This window comes from Callospermophilus lateralis, chromosome 4 (genome assembly GCF_048772815.1).
Source record: "Callospermophilus lateralis isolate mCalLat2 chromosome 4, mCalLat2.hap1, whole genome shotgun sequence".
Classification (NCBI taxonomy): domain Eukaryota; kingdom Metazoa; phylum Chordata; class Mammalia; order Rodentia; family Sciuridae; genus Callospermophilus; species Callospermophilus lateralis.
The window spans coordinates 81,313,295-81,332,250 of NC_135308.1; the positions used below are offsets into that span (position 1 = coordinate 81,313,295).

General features: G+C 43.5%; 1 protein-coding gene across 2 annotated transcripts; it reads left to right on the forward strand.

The window, feature by feature from the left end:
* The first annotated feature begins 3,089 nt into the window (after window positions 1–3,089).
* Window positions 3,090–17,775, forward strand: Gprc5a (G protein-coupled receptor class C group 5 member A). 2 transcript variants are annotated; one of them, XM_076852680.1, is made up of 4 exons: window positions 3,090–3,151; window positions 13,379–14,307; window positions 16,544–16,602; window positions 16,865–17,775. In XM_076852680.1, exons 2-4 carry the CDS (start codon window positions 13,386–13,388, stop codon window positions 16,955–16,957), a joined length of 1,074 nt encoding a protein of 357 aa, XP_076708795.1. In that variant the 5' UTR covers window positions 3,090–3,151; window positions 13,379–13,385; the 3' UTR covers window positions 16,958–17,775. The 2 variants fall into 2 exon arrangements, with proteins under 2 accessions (XP_076708795.1, XP_076708794.1); XM_076852679.1 differs by lacking the exon at window positions 3,090–3,151 and adding an exon at window positions 3,391–3,520.
* The last annotated feature ends 1,181 nt before the right edge of the window (window positions 17,776–18,956 follow it).

Genomic DNA, 18,956 nt, shown 5'->3' on the forward strand with positions numbered 1-18,956 from the left:
AATTATTATTTTTTATTTTGGGTACTAGGATTGAACCTAAGGGGCCTTACCACTGAGCTATATCCCCAGCTTTTATTTATCTTTATTTTGAGACAGGTTTCATCAGGTTTCCCTTCCCGGTCTCCAACTTGTGATCCTCCTGATTTAGCCTTTCGAGTAGCTGGGATTACAGGTGTGCATCAACATTACTGGCTACAGTCTAACATTATAAAGAAAAGAAGTTTATTTAGCTCCCATTTCTGGAGGTTTAAAGTCCAAACAGCATACTGCATACTCTGATGAGGGCCTCATGCCCTGGGCTGTATCCCCTCATGGCTAATTGTAACAGTGTGAACACCTGTGCAGGAGCAAGCCCTCTCATCTGGAGTCAGGAAGCAGAGAAAGGGAGGGGCCAGGTTCACTTCTTTTGTAATAACCCTTAATCCTTTCCAAGGGCAGGGTCCCCAGTGACTTCCCACTTGGCCATACCTTTTTTTTTTTTTTTTTTTGTGGTACTTGGAATTGAACCCAGGGGTATTCTGCCACACAGCCCAGCAGCCCTACCTATTAAAGGTTTCACCATCTCCTAACATGTCACACTGGAGATGAAGTTTCCAACACAAGGACCCTTGGGGGACACACACTCAAACCATTTGCAAACCATAGAAGACCCTCAACTTTTAGCAGACAACAGACTCAGGAAATGAACTATCCCATCTACTGATTTCTTCCCTTTCCCCCTTAGAAGCATCTCAGAATCACTCAGTTATGCCACTCTCCCTTTATCTTTCTTACCTCCCAGACATCAGGATCTATGAACTCAGGTACGGGGCTAGGACCAGGAGAGGCAGGCAAGGAACCCAGGCTTCAGAACTGAAGGTTACTCCTCACAGGGAGGTGCTTAACACCTCTCCTGAACTCTGTGTTTTGGATGCTCACTGGCCTGACTCTCATCCAGGCTTTGAGCTGAGCTGATGCACCTGTAAAGAGAAACGAAGAAAAAATGAAGTTCCAAGGAGGGTAGGAGAGAGAGTGCTAAAAGAACCAGGTCACAGTCAACAGCAAAGTAAAGGATGGTGACAGCTGATAGTACTTAAGAACAAGCATCCCCATATCATCTTTCTTTTGCAACCCCTAGACCAGCCAGCTAGACATCACACAGAGAATAAAGAACAGGATAAATAAAACACACTCACCACACTCTCATTAGGTTTCCCAAGATTCTTGTCCTGAGAAGGGGGTGTATGGAGGGAGAAGAAATCATGTCCCCTCTGCTTTTGTTTCCTCCTCAGACTTGATGTCTTTTGCTTGATGTCCTGAACCTCACTGTGGATATGGTGATTCAGATCCTAAAATGCCAGAGCTGGAAGAGATCCCAGAGACAACCAGCTCTGTGCTGATCAGCGTTGTAGCCACTAGCCAGCCTCATATGGCTTTTAAGCCCTTAACATGTGCTGGTCCAAAGTGACAATGTGCGGTGAGTATAAAATACTCACTGGGTTCTTGAGGATGTAGTTTGACAAAACAATGTAAAATAGCTCAATAATATTTAAAAAGTTGATTACATGTTGAAACAATCCTATTTGTGGTCTATTGGGTTAAATAAAATGTATAATTAGAATTAATTCCCTTTAAAAAACGTTTTAATATGGCTGCTAAAAAATAACATTATATGTGTGGCTTGGATTTGTGGCTTGAATTATAGTTCTATTGTACAATGGTGATCTAGTTCAACTTCCTTCTCTAACAAATGAGAAAGCTGAAGTCTTGACAGAAGCCCTGACTTCATGGATGGTACACACTAAAATGCACTGCCCTTTCTAGTCCCACCAACATCTCAGTGACCCCTCTTCCACTTACATCCCTGGAAGCCCTAGCAATGGAGATGGTGAGCTGGGAGATTCCTGGCCTGCACCCTCAAGGGAAGTGTTCCAAGACCCAAGGTGTTGGTCGTGGTTTCTTGGGAGTGAAATAAAATCTAACAAAAGGGAATCATGGTCTCCAAAGACTCACATTTTTTGTTTTGTTTTGGTGCTGGAGATTGAACCCAGGATCTTGTGTACCCACTAAGCTCATAGTCACATTTTGAAAGGACTTTAGATTTAGGAAATTTAGGGAAGGGGACAGAAGGGAGAAGAAATCTGGGTGGCCTTAGGCCTTCCCCCATTAATTTATATGCAGATTAATACAGGTTAGTTTACTAGATCTGCTGACTACCACTTAAAAGCACAGTCTCAGGCCTCCTTTCCCCAAAGCAGTGGTGTAGAACCTTGCCCAGCCCTGACACAGAGGGGCAGTTACTCCAGGATTGTTTGACAAGTCAACAAAGGCAAGTTTCAGTAGGATTGGCTTGATAGTAAAAGAGGAGTGGGTAGCAGAGGGAGGGGGAACCAAGCAACAAAGACAAATTCCTTTATTCCATAATTTTATCAGGTGTCTCCATTCCCATCAGCCTGCATTGTCAAGCTTTAGGGGAGGTAACAAGCAAAGTTTTAAAGAGATAATGATCTCTCAGCCCCAGGCACTAACCCATGTTATCTGACCAGTTTCTTTTCTCGTTTTTGTTTGGTACTGGGGATTGAACCCAGAGGTGATCAACCACTGAACCACTTTCCCAACACCTCTCACCCCTTTAAAAATTTTTATATTTTGAGGCAGGGTCTCAAAATTAAGTTTCCGGGGCTGCCCTTTTGCGATCCTCTGGTTTCAGTCTCCGGAGATGCTGGGTTTACGTGTGCGGCACAGCGTCCAGCATCTGGTCACAAGTTTTGATAAGTGTCCTTGTTGAACTGGACCCAGTGAAGAAGTCTTCCTTGACCTTTATCTCGCTTTGGCTGGAGTCCCTGGAGGGTGGTCACCTCTTTTTCCTTCAGTCTGGCTCTGCATCCCGCGCTGGTGGGGTGAGAGGGTGGAGAGAAAAGCTAAACTAAGGGAAAGTGCAGGCTTGTTCCATTGAAATTAACAAGGGAGCTGCTAGGATCTAGCCTGCAGGTCCTTGCCCTTGTGGGGCTGGAGTGCCAGCGGGGAAGGCGGGTGTGGTTTCCTCCAGGAGGTGACAACCTGTAGGCCTGTAAGGAGCAGTCCTCCGTGGCCGCTCTATCATCCGGTGCTCCGGGAGTAGCCTGAGCGCAAGTCTTGGAGGAGTCTGATGCGCTGCGCTGCGCTGCGCGAGGTGGGTCCCGCCGCGTTCCATCCCCTCCGCCCCCTCCCAACCATTTCAGGAGTGACTGTGCTTCTGACGTCAGGAATCCTTTGGTTCATTCCCTGGCACGGTGACTTTATTTTCATAACAGCACCAAGTGCCGTGGAACTGGAATAGGCGTGTCCTCTCCCCCGGACCCTCCCCGCCCCTGCCCTCTGCTCACCCCCTTGCTCACCGCTCCCTCCCTCCCTCCCGCGACGGCAGCCTTTATAACTGCTCTGCTAGCCGAGGGCGGGATCACTGCCCAAGGACTGACTAGTCCAGCACCGAGGGGCCCGTCTGCTGCTCTCTTACGCGCGAGGAGGGCGCCAAGTTCACCGCCAAAACCTAGACACTAGGGTAAGTGAGGCGCGTGGAGCTCGGAGAGCGCGGGACCTCCAGATTTAAATCATTACCGGAGAGTAGGCGTTGGGAGGGGTGGCCTAGGGGAGGCCAGGAATCCTGGTGATGAACTACAGCTGACTATGAGGAAATAACTAATCCGAAAGAAAGGGGGATTCCTCTAGTTTAACTCAACTCAGAATTTGTTTTCTGGGTTTCCCATGCTAAGATAGAGGCGGAGAGCAAAAAGATCACCAGGATAACAGTTTCTGCTTAGACACATTCTACAAACTCCGAATAGGCTGAATTCTTGTCAGAAAAGAGGTGAGCAACCCTGGGATCAATTTGGGGCAAGAGAAGAAACAGAGAAAAATGTTAAAGTTAGGGAAGGGACTAGGGTGGAGAGGGTCTAGGAAAATTGGGGAAGCGTGTAGGCAGGAGGAGATGATGACAGTTACTACTTGATTGAGATACTGAAAAGTTTCCATTAATTCTATTCTTCCACTACAACGTACTCTTCTATTTTGGGGAAATAGATCTAGAAGCCACCCCTTTTCTCTATACTGGATTCCACAGCATACCCTCCTTTCGGGAGGAAGCAGCTGTCACCATCTCCCTCTTCCTGCCATGCCTACCCCCCAACCCGCCCCACCTCCTTCCTAGTCCCTCTCCATCCCTAGTCCCTGGAGTGGCTCCGGAATACCCAGCAGATGGAAATCGAAAAGGCACTAACCACCCACCTTTCAACAACTAAATAGCCCCTGGGAATGGCTTAAATGTGGTTCAAGATATCTCTTAAAATATCCATGGGAAGAAGGGTAGCAAATGGCCAAAGTCTGCTCAGGATCAAGGAGGTTGAAGGACTTTCTTTCCATTCCTTCCTTTCCAGGCTGATTTCTCTGAAGAGGCTTTTGTAAATGATGCACCTGTTGAAGGGTTCATCGCAATCAGCCACTGCAGTGGGCTTATTCCTGAGGAGGAATTCTTTTAGCCACTTCAGACGGCATGGCCTGGGGACCATGGGAGGGACGAGGGTGAGGTCAGCTTTGGATGCTGGCTACTACTAGGAGATGTAAGAATGAAGGGGTGAGAGGGTGGAAACAGGTGCTGAGAATTTGCTCCCTCCAAAGTATGGAGAGGGCAGGACTCCAAAGGCCGGATGGAATGAGCAGAACTGTGTGGTTTCCCAAGAGCTCACAATGTGGCGTCAGGGAACTTGATTTATTCTTTCTGCTCAGCAGGATCATGTAACTGTCATCAGACAACCTCCTGGGGGTTGGGGGGGGGGTCTCAGGGAGGCCCCAAGTGCCTTTCCTGCATTGATTCTAGCCCCTCTGTCTGCACATGTCTTGTTTGGAATCTACTTTTTAATATTCTGTTCCTTAGTGGTAATTGAAGATAATATTTTGAAGAAGAATTTTGACTGCAATTCTTATTCTTCTCACTCTGGATCTACTGCTATGTAAAAATTCACAAGATTGAGCTGAGGAAATGATGTGAAGGTATAATACACAGTAAACAGGACAGCAGTTTTTCTTGAGGGAGTCTTTGACTTTCAGAGTATTTCAGTGCCTTTGTTTCTACTTTTAGTCCTATTTCTATGGCATTGTGGCCAGAATATGTAATCTATACTTTTCTTATTTTAGAATTTCAGATTTTTCTTTTTTCAAAAAAATATTTATTTTTAGTTGTAGTTGGACACAATAACTTTATTTTATTTATTTTTATGTGGTGCTGAGGATTGAACCCAGCACCTTGCGCTCTACCACTGAGCCACAACCCCAGCCCTCAGATTTTTCTTTGTGTTCTAAAATATGCTTTTTTGTGTGTGTTTCAGGGAGTGTAATCATCCCCCCAAATGACCACTTAAGTAGAAGTGATCGTATAGAGCAGGGGTGGCAAAATATAGTCCATGGACCAAATATAGCCCACAACTTCTTTTTGTGAATAAAATTTTATAGGAAAACCTCAATGCTCATACATTTATTACTGTTTTTATGCTACAAATATATGGCTTACAAAGCCTGAACTACTTACTGGCCCTTTACAGAAAATGCTTGCTTATTACTGATACAGAGGATCTGAATTATATGATTAATAATGGAGATCTAACACACTTAGAATTGTAGCTACTTGGGAGGCTGAAGCAGGAAGATCACAAGTTTGAGGCTAGTTGGAGCAACTTAGTGAGACCCTGAAACATAATAAAAAATAAAAAGGAGGGGTTATTGCACAGTGGTAGAAGTGCCCCCAGTTTCAGTCCCCAGTATGGAAAAAAAAAAAAAAGAAAAGATCAATTTTGTGTAATAATCCACGGAAGACTGACAAAGAAGTATTCTATAATTAAGTATTTCTTCTGGTTTCTCCTTCTATATCAGTAATCTTTGTTTTAATTATTTTGGTACTGTATTTGGTACATGAAAGTTTATGACAGTTTTATCTTCAATGTGGAGCATCACTAATTATTTTGAAGCAAGCTTTGGGGTACATATAATGCCTTTTTCCCCTTACCTCAACTTTGTGTGATATTAAAATCTCAACTCTTGCTTAATTCTTTTACCGTAAGCCAGCTATTTAACTATGTTTGACTCATAATACCTCTTAAATAAGCATTATCTATTAGTAATTCTTTTTCATTTCTTTTCCTTTTTTTTTTTTTTTTTTAACTTTCAACCTTTCTCGATTCCTTTGTTTTGGGTGATGTTCTTGTAGAAATAATTGTTTAATTTAGTCTTTTCAAAATAAGTCACCATTTCATTATTGTAATAATACTTGCTTTCTGTGGTCATCTGATTTTAGGCCATGTAGTCTGTTTTTCCCCATTGTCTCCCCCATTAGACAGTATATATTGTGTTTTTAGATCTACCAGGCAACAAGTAGATGATAGTGCCATTCAGAAGGTTTAGAAGTCAGGCTGGTAGGAAGATATGAAAAGCTTAACTTTGGACTCTTGAATCCAACATAAATATTTTGTCCTTATATATTGAAGTAAACTATTTGAAGGAAGAAATCTTTAAGAATTTTGAGATATAAAATCAGTAGAGAACTTTATTTTATTCTCTATCTGTTTTCTGGAAATTTGATTTCTCAGAATTCCGGGCCAAAGAGATTTGGAAGCTTCACTCAGTATCTTAACTGAAAAAAAAAAAAAAAAGATTTCCGATATTTATTTTATATTCACATTAATCTAAAATTTACATGTGCTGTTTAGAGTAGGAGGAAAAGTGCAGAAATGAGTACGAACATTATTGTTACACTTGTTTTGAACTATAGTGCTGTGATGGTTTTTTTCTCCCAGTAACTACCTAGAAACTCAAGTCATGATGTTAGTAAGATGCTATTCATGAGACTTTGCTACGATGCCTCACTTTTATGTCATCAGAATTGGGCTGGCCACCCGTAACAGGGAAGCCTAGAGATTTTCCTATGAATACTTTCCTTTTCCTGTGATCCTGCTAAGGGCAGAGAGATTTCTTGAGGGACTCCTCCCTTAGCATAACTCAACCTGGATGAAAACATGAGGATTTGCATCAGCACGTATTCATCTTCAAAAATTCTTACTCCCTATTACTCACACTTGCTAATAAATAACTTGCTTTGGGTAAATATTCAGCTGTCAGTCTCAGTCCAAAATATTTTCTCAGCAACTGCCATGCAGAGTACATGGTGAGATTGATACCAACAAACAGAAGATCTGCTTGATTTCCTTATGAAGCTTGTTATCTGACAGGCTGGTCAGCACTGGTGATAACGTTGATATATACCATATAAACGGAAAAACTTCAGGGCCTGAAAACACTTAGTTATAAAAACTATGACAAGACCTACAAATTTAGAATGAGATAGGATTAATATTGACAATTTTAAAACCTCATTATAGGGGTTAGATTTGGGGTCAAATTTTGAAGAAATTTGGCATATGGACTGTGAACAAGAGGGAAAGGGTCTTTCTTGATAAGAGAATAATTCATGGTCAGAGGCAAGAGCATGACCTTGTAGGAGAAGACTGTAGATGATCCCAGGGAGAAAGCAATCTTAGAAGATTTGCATTGTTTTAAGAGCCACAGTTTTGTTTTGTTTTTTTTTTTTAACCAGGATTTTAACCCAGGGGTGCTTAACCTCTGAGCCACATCCCCAGCCCTTTTTAAATATTTTATTTAGAAATAGTGTCTCGCTGAGTTGCTTAGGGCCTTGCTGCGATGCTGAGGCTGGGTTTGAACTTTCAATGCGCCTGCATCAGCCTCCTGAGCCACTGGGATTACAGATGTGTGCCACCGCACCCAGCAAGAGCCACATAATCTTGTGCAAATTATTTAATTTCTTTGTGCGTCAGTTTCCTCAACTGTAAAATGGGGGCCAAATAGTAATTCAGTGAGGACTGAATGAAGCAATGAATGACTTTGAGTAAATTTATTTATTAATTTAAGATTTATTATTTATTAATCTAAGATCCAGCAAAGCTAAATTTAGCAGCTGCCTAAACCAGAAGTCTAGGAGTTGTCCTGGATTCCTCCATTCCTGAAGCTCTTTCTCTTCTACCTTCATGAACACATCTGCCATTCTCTGTTCACCTCTCATGTCTTTTCTTCCAGTCTCTTCTCAAACTGCCTGCCACTCCCACCCTGTCCCCAATTAGGTAGAAGGGGTTCCTATTTTTCATGTGTGTTCGGCATTCTCTGCAACCCATAACTCCTGAGTTGTGCACCAGTGCAACTGACTCTATTAGCTCTCCAGGGGCAGTGGCCATACTGTGTGATTTGTACACTTAGTGTGGTATCTGACACAAATTACACACTTAAATATTTGTTGATTGAGCAGGGTGTAGTGGTATATGCATGTGCTCCCAGCTACTGGGGAGGCTGAGGCAGGAGGATCACAAGTTTGAGGCTAGCTGGGCAACTTAGACACTGCCTTAAAATAAAATTTAAAAAGAGCTGGGTATGTAGCTGAGCCAGAGGAAAATAAAACTGTCCAGGGTTATTAACAAGCGAGTCTGTATTGCAAGAGGTTTGTGTACCCAGAGGATGGTGCAGATAAAGGAGAGACACCAGGAAGGTACCAGAGGAGGAGCACAGGGTACTGATCACTTTGTGCTGCCTTCAGCCCTTTTGGAATGAGTCAGGAAGTGGAAGAAAGGTTAAAAAAAAAAAAAAAACCACCAGTGGAAAAGGAGGAAAAAGAATAGGGGGAGGAAAAGGAGGAGGAGGAGGGAAGGAAAGGAGTCACCTATTAGGTAGAGTACCCCTGGGGTCCATCTCCAGTATCACAAAGAAAAGAAAAAGTTAATTGAGAGGAAGTATAGAATATAGAAGTATAGAATCACTAGGTTTGGCAACTTCTCAGTAAGCCAGTGCTGAGAGAGGATGAGAGAGGAGAGAGGCTGAAGGAAAGAAGAAGAACTTTACAGACCATGACAGTGATTTAAAGTGAAGGACAGAGTTATGATCATGACTACTCTAAAGAATGTTCTTCTCATGTGACGGGACACACATGACTGTATCTGTCAGAGTTGAATATAAATAGATTGTAGTAATATTAAATGAGATCGTATGTGTGAAAACATGTAAATGAGAGCATACACGTTAAGACCTTCATACTCGGCATAGAGACAGGCTCATGTGGCAGTTGTCATTATTTTTATTCATAATCATATTGCCACTATTGTTATGATTTTTTAAAAAATACTGGAGATTGAATGCAGGGGCACTATGACGCCGAGCTGTATCCCCAGCCCTTTTTATTTTGAGACAGGGTCCACTAAGTTGCCCAGCTGGCCTCAAACTTTCAATCCTCCTGCCTTAGCCCCAGAGTTTCGGGGAATAAAGGCGTGTGCTCCTTTCCTTATTTTACAGAGCAGTGGCAGAGGCTCTGAGAGGTTATCTGACTTGGTCCACACACACTGGAGACCCATTTTTCCTAAGAGGAAGGAATGACAGAAGGCTTTGGGATTGAGCCTAATATGTGACTCCCTTCCTTCTTTCTTCCTCCTCTTCTTCTTTTTCCTTCTGTTCCTTCTTTTTCCCCTGATTGTTTTTTAACCTTTCTTTCATGCCCTGACTCATTCTGAAAGGGCTTAGGTAGCACAAAGTGATCAGTATCCTGTGCTCCTCCTCTGGTACCTTCCTGGTGTCTCTTCCTCATCTGCACCATCCTCTGGGTACACAAACCTCTTGCAATACAGACTCGCTTGTTAATGATCCTGGACAGTTTTATTTTCCTCTGACTAAATGCAAAGTATTTGTAATGCTTTCAACCTGTTGAGCAATCCCTATAAGGCTGGGGAAGTGGTGGATGAGGATTAATGGAGGTAAATTACAATGGTAATGGCAAAAAAATCAGTCACTCGGGTAAATAATATTTACTGAGACATTTTTAAGAAGACATTTGTGTGTCTGGAGGTGCGGTGGTTAATGGTAGAGCTTTGTGCCTAGCATGCATGAGGACCTGGTTTCCATCCCCAATACCAAGAAAAATAATTTAACTGGATATTTGATATTTAAAAAATTGCTGATTTTTAAAAGTGTGGCTCAGGAGTTTTATTTTTTAGAAAGACATAGTAGAGTATTTATGAATAAATATATATGGGATTTGCTTAAAAATAATTTAGTGAGGTCTGGGGATGTGGCTCAAGTGGTAGCATGCCTGCCTGGCATGTGTGCAGCCTGAGTTCGATCCTTAGCACCACATACAAAGATGTTGTGTCCGCCGAAAACTAAAAAATAAATATTAAAATTCTCTCTCTCTCTCTCTCTCTCTCTCTCTCTCTCTCTCAGTCTCTCTTTAAAAAAATAATTTAGTGAGTGGGATGGGGCATTAGCTGAAGCAAAATTGGTCATATACTGATAATTGTTGAAACCAAGTTTTGGACACAGGGCCTCTATTATAATACAAAGTTCAATAATAAAAACCTTAAAAAGGGTTTTTATTTTCTTTTTTGTACTGGTTTGGTCCTGGGGATTGAACCCAGGGGTGTTTACCACTGGGTTGTATCTTCCATCCTTTTTATTTTATCTTTTGAGACAGGGTCTCACTAAATTGCTGAGGCTGGCCTGGAACTTGGAATCCTCCTGCCTCCACCTCTCCTTTGGCTGGGATTACAGGCGTGTGCCAAAGTGATTTATTTATTTATTTTTCTTTTTTAATGTTTTCCAGGCATTTTAGGACTGTTTCTCTATCCTCCTTACTTGACTGGGAAGGTGGAGATGAATTAGGGGAAATCAGTTTTCTCTTCTCTCCACACCCACTGCCCATTGCTTGTTAGGCTCTGGTCTGGAACCTGGAAGCTCCAAGACACACCTCCCTCCTCATAGCTGAATGAGGGGCCTGTAGGTCCAAGCTGGGGGCTGGGATCTCTGTCTTACTGCTTCTTTTTTCGGCAGTGTTTTGTCTTGTCAGTCTTGGTCAAGGTTTAGAGTCCTGAGGTTCAAAGTCCTTAGTAATTGTCAGGTAATTATGATAACAACTACTTGTCCACAGACAGCAAATACCTTGAGGGGCGGGGAAGTGGCAATTGGCAGGGGAAGTCAGGAGGATGAAGGAACAAAGAAAAGAGGGAAATACCTTTCCTGCTAGATTATCACCCCTAAGATTACTCCAGAGAGTGTGGAGAGATGAAGTGAGCCAGGGCCTGTGTTGCTTTCCTTGTCCTTGCTGGCCTCCAAGGAGTCTTCCTTTCATGCATGCACCGTAGACAAGGGAGATGCTCTCACTGTGCTTTTCTGTGGAAGGCCTCTGCAAGTCCTGTCTTCCTGGCCCTGTGCCCCTTTCCCACGAGTTCCCACTTCTCTCCTAGTCCATTTAGAGCTTCTCACCAACGAGTGAGCAATCCCCACACTAGAAAAAGAAAAGCTGAGAGAGAAGACTTCACGCACAAATAGCATTCAACAAAATAATTCAGATAAAATTTGTAGTTCATGTAGAAACTGTTGGGGTTGTAGGTGTGTCTAGCAATGTTGAATAAGCTGACATTGACTGAAATTTGAGAGCCACCAACTTTGAGGAAATGTGGAAAGTCCCTTCTCTTTCCAGTTCCCTAATTTAGCTTCCTAGTGTTCCCTGAATCCCTGGGATTTAGATGTCATGGGGGTCACCTGGGTGTCAAGTTCACAAGGAGGTTGTGGGGCAGAGAAAAAAGGCTTTTCCCTGAGATATTAAGGGCAGATATATGGGAAGTAAGCTGAAGCATACCCAGTCAATTCCTGATTATCCCAAGTGAGTGAGCAGATTACCTACTTGTGAATCATCTATCACTTGGGGCCTCTCAGCCTTCCTGGTCTAAGAGTGAAATCAGGGCCATAATGGGGCATCCAATGAAAGAAAGATGGGGTGGGTAGGGGAGAGAAGCTCAGATTGCATTTTTTAAAAATAATTTTTTAAAGCATTTATTTTTTAGTTGTAGGTGGACACAGTACCTTTATTTTATTTTTATGAGGTGCCCCACCCATGCTAGGTGAGCGCTCTACCTCTGAGCCGCAACCTCAGCCCTCAGTGTATTTTAATATCCTGTAGAACTCATCAGAGAGAGAGAGAGCACCTATAGTCGATAAGAGCATGGATCCTACAGCCAGGGAACTTGGATTCAAATCTATCTCTGGGGCCAAGGATATAGCTCCGTGGTAGAGTATTTGTTTAGTATGCAAAAGGTCCCAGTTTGATCTCCAGCATTGGAAAAAAAAATTATCCAATATATATAAATATATATATATATATATCTGATGTTCAGCAAGTAACTTGACCTCTTCCAGTTTCAGTTTCCTAATCTGTGTGTGTGTGTGTGTGTGTGTGTGTGTGCATGTGTGTAACTGGGGATTGAACCCAGAGATATTTTACTGCTGAGTTACATTCCCAGCCCTTTATATTTTCTTTTGAAACAGGTTCTAAGTTGCTGAGGCTGGTCTTGAATTTGATTGTCCTGCCTCAGCCTCCCAAGTTGCTGGGAGTACAGGTGTGAACCACCATGCCTGGCACTCAGTTTCCTCATCTATAAAAGAGGGCTAATAATTTGCATCTCATAAGGTTGACATGAAATTAAACTAATATTTATGTAAGGTGATCAGAAGTCAAATTCTGACTCATAGTAGAAATGAGTGTTAGGTATTAGTAATAGTTTTGTTGTTGTTGAGTTACCCCCTGTTTTTGTTTCATCCAGGACTTCCATCCTTATAGGTAGCTAGTTTAGAGCTAGTTATGGTAAGGAAATTTCCTTCCACATTCTTTGGGAATTAGTTAAACCATCCATGTAAGTGTTAAGGCTGGGGAGAAACTCTTTCAATATGAGACAGCAGAGCCAAGGAAGAGGAATCAGGGACTCAGAAGTGAGTGTTAGCTCTCTGCAGAGAAATCTCCAGTTCTGGTAACTCCTCTGTTCCATGAGAGAATGGGTTGCTTACAAGTGATATCTGAAATAGGGCCAAAGATGGAAAAAGACTTGAGACTGTGTTCACTTTATGCTTAGATATTTCTGTGTTCATGAATTCCTAAGAAAACACTAGCCCAAAATATTAAGAACTCTGGCAGGTCATATGTGATATGTTTTTTGACCATATCACACACACAAAAAAAGAAATACTTCTTTGGCACCTTGGATCCTCAACCCTATGAGATGCAAATTATTAACCCTATTTTAAAGATGAGGAAACTAGGCTCTGAAATACCTCTTTGGGGAAAAAAAGAAAGAAAGAAAGAAAAAAAAAAGAAATACCTCTTTGGCACATTGGATCCTCTGGCTTCAAGGTAAAGGAAAAGTTGGTAGCTTTATCTAATGTAGCAAGTTCAAGGGCAAAATTGGCTGAACATGTATTTTTTCCTAATCCTTTTTCAGTCTTGTGTCTGAGTTTGTTCAAACTCACCCCCAACCCTAACTTTGTTTTTATGTAGGACCAGAATGACCACAACCGCCCCCAGTGGCTGCCGCTCACACCTGGACTCCAGGTACCAGAGACTTTGTGATATGTCTGAAGCATGGGGCATCGTCCTAGAAACAATAGCCGCAGCAGGGGCTGTGACCTCAGTGGTCTTCATGTTCGCTCTCCTGATCCTCATCTGTAGGGTGCAGGACTCCAACAGACGGAAAATGCTCCCGACCCAGTTTCTCTTCCTCCTGGGAGTGTTGGGGGTCTTTGGCCTCACCTTCGCCTTCATCATCAAGCTGGATGGGGGCACAGGGCCCACACGCTTCTTCCTCTTTGGTGTCCTCTTTTCTATTTGCTTCTCTTGCCTCCTGGCTCATGCTTTTAACTTGATGAAGCTAGTCCATGGGAGGCAGCCCCTGTCCTGGATGGTGATTCTGGGCCTAGCCGTGGGCTTCAGCCTGGTACAGGACGTCATCGCCATTGAATATGTCGTCCTCACCATGAACAGGACCAATGTCGACATCTTTTCTGAGCTTTCTGTTGCTCGTCGAAATGAAGACTTTATCATGTTGCTTATCTACGTCCTTTTCTTGATGGCGCTGACCTTCCTCACATCCTTCTTCACCTTCTGTGGATCCTTCAGTGGCTGGAAGAGACATGGGGCCCACATCTGCCTCACCATGTTCTTCTCCATTGTCATCTGGGTGGCATGGATCACTTTGCTCTTGATTCCTACCCCTGGTCCCCAATGGGATGACACCATCTTGAGCACGGCCTTGGTTGCCAATGGCTGGGTTTTCCTCTTGGCTTATGTTGCCCCTGAGTTTTACCTGCTTACAAAGCAACGGAACCCCATGGATTACCCGGTGGAAGATGCTTTTTGTCAACCTCAGCTCATGAAGCAGAGCTATGGGATGGAGAACAGAGCCTATTCTCAAGAGGAAATCACTCCAGGTGCGATTGAGAATCCTTGGGTGGGAGGGTGGGGGAGGGTCAGAGGATATTGTAACTATAAGGAATATGCAGGATTTTTCCAGGTTATGTCCTAATAGAATGAATAAATTCCCCAAAGCTCGGATCTTGCTTAAAATCATCCAACCACTTAGAGACAAGTAGAACCAGTAGCTAGTTTCTGGAGTCTTTATCTAGTACTTTCTATGCAATACCAGGTAGGTGTCTCTGAATCAAAATAAGATGGGGCAAAGAAAAGGAAAAGGAAAAGGAATGACTGGGAGAGTTTCTAGTGGTATGTGGGTGAGACTGTGCTTTTTATAAAAGATAAGTGGAAATTCCTTCCAGCCTTTGTGGATTAGAGTGCAGGATGCCAAGCCATGATTTCCTGCATTGACATGGGGTGCAGGACGGAGCAAGTCCTTTTATTATAAACTGGCAGGAATCTCCGTAAAGTTACCAAGATTTTTTTTTTTTTTAAAGAGAGTGAGAGAGGAGAGAGAGAGAGAATTTTTTTAATATTTATATTTTAGTTATCGGTGGATACAACATCTTTGTTTTGAATGTGGTGCTGAGGATCGAACCCCGGGCGGTTTTTGATTTTAGCACAAACATTTGATTGTATATCTCTGGGCCCTTGGGAGGGAAAAGATGACATATGACATAAAAAAAAAATGAGCCAATTGTGCTCCTTGGGAGGTGTGAGTAGCCAGGGGCTTTTCAGATGTTCTCATAAGAGAAAGAGACCACACCAATAGCCAGAAGCTGCATTGCCAGTGAGGATCTATTCATTGATCTCTAGGTTCACATTGACCTTGGAGTCTATCACAGGGTAGAAATGGTTTCTGAACAGGAATGAGGGAACTTTAAGCCTGTGTTCTCAGCACCACTTAAAAGAGGTGTTTTTTTTTTTTTTTTTGATGGGAGTGGTGGCACAGGCCTATAATCCCAGTGGCTTGGGAGGCTGAAACAGGAGGGTCACAAGTTCAAATCCAGCCTCAGCAATTTAGTGAGGCCCTGTCTCAAAATAAAAAGGGCTGGGATTGTGGCTCAGTGGTTAAGTGCCTCTGGGTTCAATCCCTAGTACAAAAAAAAAAAAAAAAAAGCCTTTTCTTTGGAAGCCTGAGGTGCTGAGCTTCCTGGGGCTCTTCACTGCAGCCTGGTCTCTCTTCTGGGCATGTGGGAGGGCAGGAGCAGAATTTCTACCATCCCAACCCCTTCTTTGCATTCCCAGGGCTTCACTCTGTCACCTCCTCCTGGATTCCCTGTCATGGTTCTCTTTTGGCTTCTCCTTTACGCTTTTCGTGTGTGGGACGCTGTCAGCTTACTCTCCTCAAGTGCTTCTCCAGCCACCACACTTGGCTTCTCACACTCCTCACTGCACCCCCCCACCATCCATCCTGTTATGTCAGATCTGGGAGGCCTCAAGCCCCTATGAAGCCTTGCCCTCAGCCCACACAGACCAAGTCCCTGCGTCTTCCTGCCACAGTGGCTGGGCTGCAGGTGCACCTGTCCTCTGCCTGATGAGGCCTTCTCCTGCTCTTCTGACCCTTTCGCAAGTCAAGCATTCTCCAGTCTCTCTCAGTCATTGCTCCGCCCTTGCATCTGTAGAACTTTGAAATGCTCTTATCAGAGTCTGTCTCATTTAATAGTTATTTGTGTGTTCATCATGAGTTCCTTACTCTCCAGGGTCAGCTGCAGGGCAGGAATCATTCTGGTTAATGCTTGTACTCTAAATTGTATCAAATTGGGCAGGTAAATTTGGTGGGAAATAATTGAATCGCTTTAAGTGGCATTAATAGTGATCATGTATGTTTCCCAAGTTTAAAACTCTCTGATTTTCCCAAAACACATAGAAAACAATTGCTCACAAATCCTTCCCTTTCTTGCCTTGTCAGACAGTTAAGGAAGTGAGTAAATCCCTAGTGAGATTCACTCTAGGGACACCTCTGGTCAGATCTATATCTGAAAAGACTTTTTAATGACTTTTCAAGGGTGCTTTTGCAGTGGAGGAGAACATTTTGGAAAGGGGATTCCTTAGGGACCATGTCATTCTTTCATCTAATCAGTGTGCTCACTGGGTGCCTGGTGCTGGGCTTGAGAATATGGTCTTTCCCTGTAAGAAACCTGAAGTTTACTGGAGAAACAAAGAGACAAGCTGTCATACATACTGTGGCAAGGGGTACAGTGGGACAGGTGGAGTCCTAATGCTTCAATTTCTCTTCTCCCTGTGTTTCAGGTTTTCAAGAGGCAGGGGATACCTGCTATGCCCCTTATTCCACCCACTTGCAGCTTCAGGTAAATAATCATTCTTCTTTATTGGTAGTGTTTGCACCAGGGACATTTGCCCTTTGGGAATGATGTTGTCTGATGGCTCCTGGGAAGCCATCTTGAAAGGATGACGTGTCTTTTTTTTTCCTACAATTTGCTTTTTATGGGGTCGGGTGGAATGCTGGGCACAGGCAGTACCTGGGAGGAGACTTGGTAGAAAGGAAAGATTAAATCCCTGCCCAGCTTGGAAGATCTTTGAAATTTAACAATATGATCACTTCTTTTTCAGAATCGGACTCCCCAAAAGGATTTCTCCATCCCCCGGGCCCAGGCTCGAACCAGCCCTTACAATGACTACGAAGGAAGGAAAGAGGGCAGTTAGCTCTGTTCCAAAGAATGGAGTGACCGCAGCCAGGCAGCAGACCCAGCCAGCAGTCCAAAGAGATGTGGGCTAAATCCTGTCTTCCAAGAGAACTGCATGAAACATTGTGGGGACAGCTGCCTGCCCTCAGCCTCAGCCACTGTGCTTGTGGGGCTTCTGAGACTCCAGTTCTTCTTAGCATTGTGGTCTTTTCCTTTGTCCCACACTTAGGGTACTTTATTGAAGTGGGAGTCCTGGGCAACTCAGGGTGACTCTTACTATTTTCTTATGTGTGACTAAAAGTCTGGGCATCTGACCGCATGCTGGCTCATTCAACTCCTGAGGCGATTCATTAGGTAGGTTTGGTGGAAATCACTTGGCCAGAGCAGAACTGCAAATCTGAGCAAATCCAGCAAGGGTCTATGTCTCAGCCTCATCTTGTCAAAATCTGCACTGGAAGCCAACCTCCTGGTAGTCCCTTCCTTGCCTTCTTGCCTGACAGGAGAGGTCAAGGTCACCCAAATCTATGTTTCTAGATGATGTTCCCTATCATAGGGCCTCTACATCTCCCCAGCACCAATTCACAGGGCATCCTTCTTTCTTACACCATCCCCAAACTTTCTCTTGATCCCCAGACGTAATCTTCCATGTGTACTTTGCCAGGAGTTCTCCGGACCTCACTAGCATGCACAGCCCAGTTTCTCCTGGCCAGGAAAATTTATGCACTGTTCTTCTTATAAATTCTTGTCTAATCTGTTTGCTTCTCAGCCTCTGTTAATAGATTTACACTGTATTTATCTCCTGAGTTCTGTAAGTGGGCATTGTCTACTCTTGGGGGTATTCTATGGTAAGTTATTCACTTGTATATGCAATAAAGATGTGGCGGTGACTTTTTAAATATTTTTTGGGTTCCGTGGTCCTGGGGATGGAACCCAGGGCCTCATATATGCTAGACAAGCACTCTGTCATTGAGCACATCCCCAGCTCTGGTGTTGACTCTTCCTCCAGTAGCAGTGGTATAGGTGGTGGATATTTGACACTGAGGGAGAGATAGTGGGCTCCCCTGTTAGGTTTCCTGTTGGAGCTGATTTCAGGCTCAGTTTTACGGGGTTTGTACTTGACCCTTTTTCCCTGTGACTTTCCTCCTCATTACATCTGAGTTGAGTGTGTTTTTCCCAAGTTTTAAGGCTGACAGATGTGAGAAAGCCAGGAAGCATCACAGGTCCTGAGGTTTTGCTCCAGGAAGGCAGATGTAGGACGGCTTTAGAATGGAAAGACAGACAGACCTCAAAGCCAGTGTCACATTTCAACTGAGGTTTATCGTAGAAGAGGAAAGACCTTGATCCCGTGTTTGACTGCATTGGTTCGCAATATCTCTTGGCAAAGACATGGTACCTAAAAATTATTATTGATTCAAGAAGCAGCTCTGTGGGGCAGTGGAATAGGAAATCTCACTTTGGTGAAGGAAATAGAAAGTCCCCATATATAGAAACTGAATGATATTTAAAAAGTCTGTATGTAAGTTAGGAAGATACCTGTAAAGGCCTGCCATTCTGCTTTGCATCCAAAGAAGAGAAAACCAGTGTGGGCCAGAGGAGAGAAGAGGGAGGAGGTGGATGACATGCTGATTTAGGGGTATTTTATACCCTACAAGATTGAGTAGTAGACTTTGTGCTAATATTTAAGCCTCATTTGGTATTGAAAAGGAAAATGACCATTAATGATATGAATCCTTCTAGGCTATTCTAGTTCTGCCCAAGAGGACATGACCCGGTGAAGTTTGTTGTGAGTTTCACAGCTGCTTTTCTGTCCTAGCGTAGGGCTGAAGAAGTGCATATTCCCTGCTGTTAGGAAAGATGAAGTTCTCCTGCTCTCACACCACAACCATCACCCCTGAAGACTTTTGTGACCCCGAAAGGTGTGGGCACTTCTCACCAACAAGCAAATGGTGCTGCTGCTGCAGTGGACCCTGCTGGGTGTGAACTCAATTCCATCCTGACTATCCTGGGGCAGCATCAGA

Excerpts from the sequence above, each read along its gene's own strand:
- Gprc5a (XM_076852680.1), top strand. The coding sequence starts at position 13,386 with ATGACCACAACCGCCCCCAGTGGCTGCCGCTCACACCTGGACTCCAGG. Across the intron at positions 14,308-16,543 it reads TCAAGAGGAAATCACTCCAG|GTTTTCAAGAGGCAGGGGAT; the intron begins GTGCGATTGAGA and ends CCTGTGTTTCAG. Across the intron at positions 16,603-16,864 it reads CCACCCACTTGCAGCTTCAG|AATCGGACTCCCCAAAAGGA; the intron begins GTAAATAATCAT and ends CTTCTTTTTCAG.